This window comes from Cynocephalus volans, chromosome 3, assembly GCF_027409185.1.
Source record: "Cynocephalus volans isolate mCynVol1 chromosome 3, mCynVol1.pri, whole genome shotgun sequence".
In the NCBI taxonomy this organism is placed as follows: Eukaryota; Metazoa; Chordata; class Mammalia; order Dermoptera; family Cynocephalidae; genus Cynocephalus; species Cynocephalus volans.
Genome location: NC_084462.1, coordinates 60,224,427 through 60,236,868, shown reverse-complemented (window position 1 = coordinate 60,236,868; position 12,442 = coordinate 60,224,427). Strand labels below are relative to the sequence as shown.

General features: G+C 42.0%; 1 protein-coding gene across 1 annotated transcript in view; it reads left to right on the top strand.

The window, feature by feature from the left end:
- The first annotated feature begins 2,800 nt into the window (after positions 1-2,800).
- The window catches only part of IL16 (interleukin 16), a 79,686-nt gene continuing 70,044 nt past the window's right edge, over positions 2,801-12,442 (top strand). The window contains exon 1 of the mRNA XM_063090560.1: positions 2,801-3,127. Coding sequence (XP_062946630.1) covers positions 2,816-3,127 — 312 coding nt within the window. The 5' untranslated portion in view covers positions 2,801-2,815. The remainder of the gene's footprint in view (positions 3,128-12,442) is intronic.

Sequence of the window (12,442 nt, the reverse complement as noted above, 5' to 3'; positions counted from 1 at the left end):
AGGCAGCTCTCTCTACATGGTGGCCTTCAGCAACTCCATATTTATATTCTCCCTGCTTAGAACCAGCAAATGCCCAGAAAAATTTTAATACAATACTCGTCCTGGTTATCTTTCAAATGCCTGATGGACCAGCGCTGGCCGCGACCTTCTCCACAAGTCCCAGCTGAACTATGGAGAGTCCTAATGAGACTGATCAAGATGGAAAGAGGTTTCGATATATTAATATTTATAGTGACATTGGAGTCACTAGTTCTGAGAGGCTGAATTGGCAGAATGCAAAGGAACTCCTGTGTGGGGGACAGCAGCAGAAGAAGAGCACTTACAATTCGGATTTGAAAGGTGACACCTGGAAGTAAAGGCGAGTAATGAGGAGGGAAAAACTGCCCTAAAAGCTTGAACTTGATGTATTCTTCAGCCGATAGATCCGAGCATTGATACACTGGTTAACAAATCCTCTCCAAATGAAGCAGGTTTTAACCAAGCAGATCATGCTCTTGGACTTTGGTTGGGTTCATGGCTTTGGGACATGTCAAAGGCAGAACTGATAAAATAGTTTCAGTGGCTTTAGGGGAAGGAAGCAGACTCTGTAGGCTGAGGCTTGAAGAGGGGGCAAGCATGAGGAGAGAAAGCAGAGTGTAGAACATTTGCTCAAGAAGACAGACGGGGACAAAGAAAGACAAGTAGCAGGGGGAAGATATGGGGTCCACACACAGTTTTTAAAAGACAGAAAAGATTTGAGTTTGTTTACATTCTGATGCTAAACATCCAGCACAGAGAGAGGGACTGAGGCTAAGGGCGAGAGAGGCGGTAGTCAACGGCAGTATGGAGCCAGGTAAGGGCTGCAGGCTCCAGAGCCAGACTTCATGGCTTCATTCCTGCTTTCACTGAGTCCTAGCTGTGTGATCCTGAGAAAGTTGCTTAACGTCTCTGTGTCTCAGTCATCTCTTCTTTAAAATGAGGATATTGCTGTGGCCTACAATAGAGTTTATGAGAACTAAATGGTAAAACAATTAGAACAATGCCTGGTACACTGTAGTGAAGTTTTGAAGTAGATATTGTTGAGAATGTGTGATCAGGCTAATTATGTCAACACAGTATCATTGTTGGCAAGAACTGGAGGCCCAGTTGGTGGTCGTGAGTGTTTCATGGTACCAATCTGTTCAGGAGTGAGTGTTTCCTACAAGGCTCAGAAATCTGCAATCAGGCATGAATTCAGTAGAGAGTTGGATTTATCTCAGGTAGGGGTTTTGCTATCATTCGAGATGGAAAGACAGAGAGTACAGGACTTTGGGATATTGACAAGAGGGTGCTTAATGATACAGACAAACACTGAGTTGGTTTATACTAAGGCATCAAGTACAGTGCTTGATGTATTGCAGGCTTTCAAATATTTATTCATTCATTCATTTTAATTTGTTGCTGTTGATTGCTGTGGATGGTTGGTGAATAAATTGATAAAATTAAAAAGCTAATACAGAAAACAATAAATTTGTGCAACTTGGGTGTTGAAAAACTCAGTCTTCTTTTAAAAAGAAATTCTCTTTTGGGGATATGTGAAAGGGTTTTTACGTAATAAAGTGTTGGAAGCTCTCTGCTTTTCCTTATTCGATACCGGATGTGCACAAACAGCAGTACCAATGGGCCAAGAGCATCCCACAATTTGTTGTTCTGGCAATAGGCTTGTTTTGTGGCTTGGGCCTGAGTCAGAACTTCTTTGGATGCAGCATCAAGACCCTTTCGCCACCTGCCTCATGGAAATTGAATCCCTGGGAGGCACCTCTTGGTGAAGCTGGGCTGGGCTGGGCTAAGCTGAACATGGTGCTGTTGTCCTGATGTAGGAAGCCAGGCTCTGATCCATGAGGCTGTGAGAATTTGATCCACAGGGGGATAGGTGAGCAGCAGGAGCCCAGGCTTGGCTGTGATGCTGGCCACTGGGTGACCTTGTGCCCAAGGAAGGGCACACGTGTTTGCAAGGGCCTGATACCTGCTAAGTCCTTTGGCAGGCACTTGCAGTCTTCACTTTCCCCTACACTCACGTCAACCCTGGCAGGTGGGTGCTGGGCAAGATTCCCCACCTACCTAGTCTTGGCCCTCCATCTGTGAATGGAGGACATAAGAAGGCCATAAGTGGTCTTTAGGCTGAGCTCCATGGATTCTAAGGTTTCTCTGAAGATGCTACAGGAGTTCCCAAGGGTAGTAAAAGGGGACCAGGCAGGTGGAGCTTAGTCCTCCCTTTACCTGTCTTTGGTCTGCTCTATGGGCTGAAGTTCCCCATAAACCTCTGTTTGAATAATGGCTTCCAAGTTTAAAAATCTCTCAAAGCACTGGTCTTTCTGATTCCTAAACTCGCTCCTGTGACTCTGATTGCCGGCTCTTATGCTAGCGCCTTGGGTTTATATTTCCCCTCTCTGCGCCTTGGGTTTATATTTCCCCTCTCTGTGCCTCAGTTTCATTGTCTATAGAATAAAGGTTTAGACGAGAGGCTGTAGGGCTAAGTCTCCATGAGCACAGGAGTGAAGACAGTGTTAGCCACTTGGGTTGACTAAGCCCCATTTGGCCAGCAACCTGCAAGGGACAGTGACCCTGAAGGACGATCTACTCATCTGTCTTGCTTCATGGGCATTGGCTACCCCTGGCTCAGTTCCGGTAATTGTGTCCAGCTCCACTGATCAGCACAAAGTCACACTGCTTCTTCCATTTCCTCTTTCCTCCAGGGACTCATGAAGTGGCAGCTAAGCCCAGTCCAGTCGCCACCCGTCAACCGAGGGCCAGAGATCAGGAAAGGAAGAAAGGCAGCTTTACTTCCTCTCTGAGGATGGAGTCACATAGCCGTTCTGGAAAGAGCAGAAAATCTGCAAAATTCCGGTCCATCTCCAGGTCCCTGATCCTCTGCAATGCTAGGACCAGTGATGATGGCTCTAGTCCTGATGAGAAATATCCTGATCCCTTTGAAATTTCCCTGGCCCAGGACAAGGAGGGAATTTTCCACTCATCTGTGCAGCTGGCAGACACATCGGAGACTGGGCCCAGCAGCATTCCTGATCTAGCACTGGCCTCAGAAGCTGCTCAACTCCAGGCAGCTGGGAGTGATCGAGGCAAGAACTGTAGGAGGATGTTCTTCATGAAGGTATGCCCAGGGGCTGAAGGAGCCTGCGGTTGGCTTCTGGTGCTAGGAATTAAAGTCTTTGAATCCATTTATTCAAAAGCCAGGAAGCTACAGAGTTCTAATTCTGAATAATAGCAAGGAAAAAGTTGAGGCAGGGTCCGCTGGAACTATTTCAATGAGCATAGTAGTGAATCAGGCTCAGTTGAACTCTTGCTTGAGAGATGCAGTGAGACACTATGTCAGTGCAAGGCAAACTGAGCCTAGATCCCTGATGGAAAATGCCAAGTGCAGTAGTCAATATACTGGGAAGTTCTCAGGTCCAGACAGGTACTTTTGGGCAGATCAAATCACACCTGTCTTGAAGACATATCAAAACAGACTTCTAGGGCCTGGCCAGAGGAGGAGGCTTTATGGGAGGCAGGGTAGGCAGAACAGGATGGTGAGTTTGCTTCCCGAATGCTCACTCTGAACATTTTCCAGGTGTCCTCTGCCAGATTTAACATAAGTATAGGTGCTGAAGGTGGCAAGTGGAGCCATAAATGGGGGTGGGGGGGAGCAGAACTAAGTAGTGTTTGGTGACCTGCCAAAATTCAGAATGTTTTCTTTTCTGTTAGATGATGTTTCAATTTTTGTCATCATAATGAGATGGAAATTGCAGGGTACCATGAGATCCAGACAGATTAGAAAGGATTTTACTCTCAAATTATTCCCTGTCAAGTTTCCTCCCATCAAATGTGGGATTTCTCAAGGAGTCAAAATGGCCCTGAACTGTGGGGTCAGCACTGCTCAGTAAGTGATGGGCCAACCCTGAGGTTTTTCTCCCTGAACACCTCCTGCTGAGCTCTACCGGGCAGGCATGCGGCTGCAAGCAGCAAAGGGAAAAAGTGTTGCAGGGTCCTTGGGTGGATCTAGCACCTTTGTGCGACTTGCTCCCTTCAGGAGGGAAAGAAAATCACTTCTTAACATGTATACAGTAAACAGCATCACGAAAGTAATATTATATAACACGTAAGGGGGTCAGGCCCCACAGTGGGGATAGCCCCAGCAATCTCCAGACACAACAGCATCTTTAATGACTCCATGCAGCCAGGGCTGCTCCATCACCCAGGATGTGACTTCTATTGATACATCCTGAACTCACCTAATAGGGTAGAAGGAGAAGCCAGCAGCACGATGGGTTTGGTGGAGACTGGCCAGGCTCCTTGTTTGCCATGAATGATATGAAAAATATACAGTCCACCAACTGAACATCAAATTTGTTAATGACAATGTGAATTTATGTAGGTTAGAGCTCAGATAAATGAAATTCAAAAATCATTTCAAAATCCCAGAAGGCTCCTAGAATAAATTATTCACTTGCTTCTATTTAATGGCACAGGCATTTCCTGAGCACCTGTTACGTGCCAGGCTCTGTGGAGATACAGTAGCTGCCCTCAAAACAATCATTAGACATACAGTAAAACCTGCACTCCTAGAGGGGTATAGGAGGACTGCAGGAGGCTCAAGGAAAGAAGGGAACATGTCTCTGGGGGTGGGATCCTTCCTTCCTTATTTCAATAAATATTTATGGAGCACCTGTCTGTGCTAGGCACTGTTCTAGGAAGGGAGCAAAACAGACTCAGTCCCTGCCCTTATACAGCTGTTATGCTGGTTGAGAGACACAGATATTTGCAACTTAATATATGATATATTAAATTGGGAAGGGCTATGGAGAAACAGCAAGCAGGATAAGGGGCTACAGAGTGATGAGAAGGGATTATCATCCTTTTTGAAAAGGTGATTATGAAGCCTTCTTGAAAGACATGACTTTTGGGCAAGGGCCTGAATGAAGCAAAGGAGTGAGTTATGTGACCAGTGGGGGAAGGGCATTGCAGGCAGAGGGAACAGCACGTGCAGAGACAAGAAGAAAAGAGTGTTGAAGAGACCAGAATGTGTGGCATGGAGAGGAGAGGGGAGGGTGGCAGAGGACAAATTCTAGGTGGTAGCCCGGGGCAGAGCAAGGACTGTTGCAAGGACTTGGAATTTTATTCTGAGAAGGATGGGAAGCCATTGGAGGGTTGTGAACAGGGGAGTGACATGATCCAACCAGTGTTTTAGAAGGAGCACTGACCGCTGAGCAGAGAAGGGTGTGTAGGGGACCAGTTAGGGGCCGCAGCAATAACTCAGGCTGGAAGTGATGTAGCTTGGACTGAGGTGGTGGTGGTAGAGATGCCAAGAATAGCCAGGGTAGGGATTTATGTTCTAGGTAAAGCCAACATGACTTGTTGGTGGAAGGTAGTAGAATGTGAGAGAAAGAGAGAAGTCATCTTTAACTGCAAGTTTTGGCCTCAGCAACTCAGGGGAGAGGAGGTGCTGTGTCCTAACATGGGGAACAGTAGGGGCTGGAAAATGATCAGGTAAAAGGTGAGTTATTTCCCAAAGGACACGTGATTTTACTAAGCAGGGGCAGGTAGGAGAGAATTCCAGGTGAAGAGAACTGCATGAGCATGGAGGTGGAGATGAGGAAGCCTGAGTGCTTATGCTGGGGCCAGTGGGCACAGGCAAGCGGGTCTGGGCCTCTGTTCTTGCACCAGCAGCAGCAGGAGGCTGGAGACCTGGGGAAAGCTGGATGGCCTGATGGGAGTGGGCACAGGGGAGGGACCCAGGAGAAGGTAAAAGACAAACTTCACCTTTTTCAACTCTTTGTGATTCACATGTCACTATACCTTGGTTTAAAAATTACTTTCATAGCTCTTATTTCATTGTCTCCCAAAACCCTGAAAGGAAGATGGCCATAGCAGCATTATTAGTATTTCTGGGCTAAGTATGGTACAGGGGTGTGGGCTCATTAGTCTGGCTGCACGGGTTGGATTCTAACTTTCCCATTTACTAGCTGTGTAATCCTAGGCAATTCACTTTACCTCTCTGTGCCTCAATTTTCTCACCTGTTAAATGGAGAATGTTAACAATAATATGTACTTCATATGGCCTTTATCAGGATAAATTGGTAGGAATTTACATTAGAAAATCCACCTAAAAGAGTACAATGCACATAGTAATTGCCTGATTAAATGTTATTATTACTATTTCTATGGGGACACGGATTCTAAGTAATTAAGTAAATGATGAATTCAATAGCATTTGTTGAAGTGCTATATCAGTCTGTTTCTGTTGCTTATAACATAAATATGTGAAACTGGGTGATTTATAAAGGAAACAAAATTTGTTGCTTACAGTTTTAGAGGCTGGGAAGTCCAAAGTCCAGGGAACACATCTGGTGAGGGTCTTGGTGGCAACAGTGACCCACCAAGGGGTCTCACATGGTAGAAAATGGCAAAGTAGAGAGAGACTAATCTCTCATGTGCTTTAAAGCCCTCAGAACCACTGCCCTGACCACCATTTTTAATCCACGTGGTCCTCAGAATCTAATCACCTCTTCAAGGCCCCACCCTTCAATTACCATAATAGATTTCCCACCTTCTTACCAGTCACAGTGGGGATCAAATTACTAATACTTAAATCTTAGGGGACACAGTCCATATCAGGTGCCTTTAATGTGCCAGGCAGTGTGCAAGAACTGTAGCTTTAATGATGTTCATAGGCTCATGATGGAGACAGGGACAAACCAGATCACACCTGTTTCAAATGTGGTCAGGGCAGGGGACTGGATATACCAGGAAAATCATGGGCCCACTGAGGAGGGACTTGCAACTCAATTTGGAGAGGGGTGTCTTGGAGGAGGTGACTGTTGAAAACAAGATATTCCATTAAAGAAGTCCAGATGGTGGTGAGTGGCGGGAATGGGCAGAGGGACATGAGCAGGGTCTCAGAGGCTGGAAAGAGTTTGCTGGGGGTGGACGAGGGAGTGATGTGCACAGTGGAGTCGAGTTTGAGACCAGGATGAACTGGGACGGCAGAGAGGGGTATTGTCTAGTTCAGAACTCGAGACCTTTTGTTGCTTTTTAAGGAACATAGGTGATCCTTGAAAATCCAATAATGAATTCTAAGCAAGTGAGGGTTTCCATTGTCTGAGAAGGTCCCATAATAAAAGGTGCCAAGTCAGAGAGGTCAAAGGTAACAGTTGGACCCAATATCCTCTCTGGAGTAACCTCAGAGCACTCAGTGACACATACATAAACCACTTCTCCCTCCTCTCGGGGACACTCTAGTCCCTTCCCTAGGCAGCCTCCCTTCCTGCCTCCCCTTGCCAGGGTGGCCCTGTACCCAGGGGTGACTCAGTTGGCCCAGACAGACTCCTCAGCCTCCAGCAATGCCATGGTTACCCTAATTTCAAAACAACATCTGGAATGAGGCCCTGTGACATCAGCCTCTTCTCTAGAAACGCCTCATATAAAAATTAGAGATGAGGAAGTTATATAAACAGCCAGCTTTTAAAAAAACAAAACAAAACAATCTCATTGGACAGATTGTGCCTGGCACAACCAGGACTGAGTAAATGACTGCTTGAGGATGTGCCAAATCTGGGCACGGATGCATGGAATTGGAAGGTAGGAAGAAAGCATTTGAATCTGTCCCGTGCATTAAGGTACTGATGAGGCAGTTTCTTTTAGAGAAGCTTCTAGATCCCTGGGGATAGATTCAAATGGAAGAAAGTTAAAAGCCAGCCGTCCTAAATTTACAAACAAAAAGAACTCAATTTATCAGACCCAGAACTTTGAAAGGAAGAAACAAGCAGACTCACTTGCTACTCCAGATCCATTGTCTTTTTTTTTTTTTTTAATGGAAAGAGTATTTTAAAATTCCATTTAAGTAGGATATTAATGCCAAAGAGAAGGAAGCTCAGCCAGGTGGGACTGAAGCTCACCCAACTCTTTCTCTTTTTTCTCTTCCCTCTCTCTCTTTTGTTCCCTTTCTTCCTCATTCCTTTCTTTCTGTTTCTTCAGACATTGGCAAGCACCTCTTATGAGCTATTCTCTGGGGATATAGAAACAAATTTGGTGATGTTACCTCAGGGAACTTGCACTTAGAGAGGGGACAGGTGTAAGCATAATTAATCCTGTCCTTGTCCTCTCTCCCAAACTATGGCTTTGCTTGTTCAGTTTTTTTAAGAAAAGGATCCATGCAGAAGATGAGTGGTAGGAGAATTCTATCCTAAAAAGAGACTTCTAGGTAACCTTTCATTTCCTTAGAGTATTCAACAGTAATAGGATTTACGACCTTCATTACGGAGCATCCCCCAAGAGGAATGAGTCCACCTAAATTACTGTGAAATCTCAGCAGCCTCAGAAACAAGTTAATGAACTCAGGCCAAGCAGAAATCTCTCCTTTCCACCACTCCAGGAAGCTCAGTATATCTGTGGAGGAAAGAGCTCAGTATACTTGTAGTGTTTTCCTGGAGCATTAGCAGGGAGTCAGGACGTGGGGTGTGCAGGTAGAGAGGATGTGAAAATGCAGAGGGAGACAGGGGAGGGTGGGGAGACGAAGGAGGTGGTGGGGCGAGAGGTAGACATTTCAACAACCCCATGAGTCCAGCCTGGCCCCAGATTTACAAAGGATCCCTTTTGAAGAAATTATTGTGTACCCCGAGGTCATAAAAATATTTTATTATGTTTCTTCTAGCTTTGTTGTTTTACCTTTGACATTTGGATCTTTAATTCATATGAAATCGATTTTTGTATGTTGTGAGGTAGGGGCTAACTTTTTTCCTATAAGGATATCCAATCAACTCAGCACCATTTTTTGGAAAAGCTGTCTTAACTCACTGCAAAGTAGTATCATCTTTTATAAGTCTTTATCTATCTGTCTGTCTGTCTATCTATCTATATTTCTGGTTTCTCCATTCTGATCCCTTGGTCTTTTATTTTTTTCTGTCCTTGCACTAACACCATACAGTTTTAATGACTGTAGCTTTACAATAAGTTTTTTGATATCTGGTCACGAAAGTTCTCTGTTGTTCTTCAGACAGACGTGGCTATTCTGTTGGGATTCTTCTTGGAAATGCATTGATTCTGTAGACCAATTTAAAGAGAACTGACATCTTTATAATATTGAATCTTCCAACCAATCCGCATGATACATTTCTCCAAAGTTTTGCTGTAGATTTTTTTGGTTTATTTTCAGCATACCCAATCATTATCTGCCATTTTTGAATCATAGCTTTATTTTTCCCTTTCCAATTTTTATACTTTTTTCCCCTCTATTTCACTGGCTACGGTCTACAGTACAATACTGAATGGAGTGGTGATAGCAGGCACTCTTGCTTTATTTCTGATCTCAAGGGGAAAGTTTTATTATTATTATATAAATAAGTATGGTTTTGCTGTAGTTTTTTTGTAGATACTACTTATTGGATTAAGGAAGTTTCCCTCTACTCACAGTTGGCAAAGAGATTTTATTTTTTCCCTAGGATTGTTGTTGAGTTTTATAAAATGATTTTTTCTGCATTTATTGAGATTAACATATGAATTTTTCTACTTTATTCTTGTTAATGTGGTGAATTACATTGACTGACTTTTTTGAATGTTAAACAGCCTCACATTCCTGGAATAAACCCAACTTAGTTATGATATACCCGTATCATCCTTTTAATATAACTCTGGATTTGACATGCTAATATTTTGTTACTGACTATTGTCATTTGTGTTTGTGAGAGAGATTAATCTTAAATTTTCTTTTTGTAATGTCTGGTTTTCATATTATAGGTATTTTAACCTTCTAAAATGAGTTAGAAAATGTTTTCTTTTCTATTTTCTGGAATAGTCTGCCTAATATTGGTCCTATACTTTTAAAAATGGTTGGAAGAATTCACTAATGAGCCATCTGGGCCTTGAGATTTTTTTGTGGAAAGGTTTTAATTTACCATTGAATCTATTTAAGATACAGGACTATTTAGATTTTTAACTATTTCTGGTATCAGTTTTGGTAAGATGCATTTTAGTTCTGGAAATTTGTTTCATCTGAATTTCCAAATTTATTAGCATGAAGTTGTTGATAAAACTTATTATATTTTTATTAAAATTTTATTGAGGTAATTGTAGATTTACATGAAGTTGTAAAGAGTAGTAGAAAGAAATCCTGTGCACCCTTTCCCAAAGGCTTTCCCCAAAGGTAATAACATTTTACAAAACTCTAGTATAATATTACACCAGCATACTGATATTGATACGATCCACTGATTTTATTCAGATTTTGCCAGTTATACTCATTTGTGTGTGTGTGTGTGTACTTATTACTTTTTAGAATTAGTAGAAACCATAGTGATTTTTCATTCCTATGAATGAAATATTGAATATTCCTATGAATGAAATATTGAATTTAATATTGTGTCTTCTTTCTTTCTCTCTCTGTCTTGATTATTGACTCCTAGATTAATTGTTCTGTAGTTAAAGAAGAGAACATATTGTGAATGATTTTAATCATTGGAAATTTGTTGATATATATACATATATATAGTTGTTGGATGCAGTGTTCTATATTTGTCTATTAGAACAAGCTTGATAACCATGATTTCCAGATCTTTTTTATCTTTATCAATTTCATCTCTATTAGTTACTGAAAGAAATGTGCTAAGTCTCCTATTATGATTGTAAATTTATCTATTTCTCCTTTTAGTTCTGTCCATTTTTGCTTTATATATTTTGAAGGTATAGTTTGTGTGCATAGACTTTTATAACTTTTTATATTTTCCTGGTAGATCAACACGCTTTTAGTTTTGAAATATCCCTTTTTTGTCTAGTGATGATTTTTCTGAAAAAATTATTTGTTATTAATATAGCTTCACCTACTGTCTTTTGGCTAGTGGTATATCTTTTTTCCTCCCTTTACCCTCAACCTATATTCACATAGTTAAAGAAAATGTTGTGCAAGTAGTATTTAATTAGATTATTTTTCTTCCATTTTACAATCTTTGTTTTGTAATTGTGGGTATTGACACCATTTATATTCAACAAAATTTCAGATGTGTTTGGATCTATAGCTACTCCCTGATTATTTAATTTCTGGTTGTCCCAAGAGTTTTATATTGTTTTTTTCTCTCTTTTTGCACTCTTTTGGATTAATATATTTTTATTACCGCATTTTCTCTTTGATTATCTTGTTAGTTATTTTTTACTATTATTTTAATCATTAAAATATACAACATATGTTCTTAATGTATTAGTCTCACATAAATTTTACCTTTTACCAGTTTTCAGACAATGCTAAGACCTTAGAACACACACTTCCTTTATACCTGCCCACTATTTTTGATGTTATTGTCACACATTCTAATTCTACATATATTTAAAAATGCCAGAATGTTATTATTATGATGATTCAATAGAGTCAATATTCATTTGCATTACTTGACATGTTCCCCCTTTCCATTATTCTTGATTCCTTCCCGCATTTCTGTGTTTCTCACTGAGATCACTTTCTTCTGCCTGAAGCAGACCTGCCTGTAATATGGACAGGACCTGAGGTAACAGGACACATGAGACCCACATGCTAAATGTCTAAATATTATAAATCAAGGTAAAAACAGGTTAAAAATATATGTTCTACCATACTACCTTGACAAATAATATCTACTGTCCACCAACAAATCATTGGATGGCCAAATTTGTAAGTTCCTTCACTCCTCAGAGTTCTGCACTGGAAGGCAGGGAGAGCTGTTTCTCAGCTCTTGGCCACTGACTATGATCTTCTTCCTCTTGCCACTCCCAGCACTGTCCATCACCACAGGGTCCCTACATGCAAGCATATGGACACTGACAATTCTTGAATCACTGCCCCACTCCCAGCAAATAGCCACCCTGATGTCCCTTTAGCCTAGAGCTGTGCACCCCAGTGGTGTCATTTGTCTTGATAAACTAGACCCAGGGGAGAGATGGGGTTGGGGACATAAGCCCCCCTGATGGAATCTGATGCCTCCCACCTGCATTTGTTTCTCTGTTTCTCTCTAGTTGAATATTACTAGATCATCAAATAGGCCTGGAGCCCTATGTTTACTCATTCTAGAGCTGGTACTCTTTTTATGTCACTGTGGGACATGGAACTCAGTGAGACTGGGAACTGGCCCATAGTAAGGCTTTGTATATTTGTGGGAAGAATGGTTGTATAAATGGGCATAATGAGGCCACCCTCAAGGCAGAGAGTCCATTGGCATGGCCCTAACTTGCATTGGTTTTTTGAGCCAACACATGGATTTATACTGGGCATTGCTTTGGGTGTTCCCACTGGCTAAGGTCTTGAGTCACTGGACAGTCTTCTGGGAGAAGGACAGATGAGACCAGACGTGTGGGAGGTCCCCCTCCAGAGCCCCTGAAAGGATGAAAATACTTTGATCCACACTGGAATGGCTTCCATAGTGTGGAAAATCCTGCTTTTCTTTACAAATTCAAAATATTGGTTAGACAA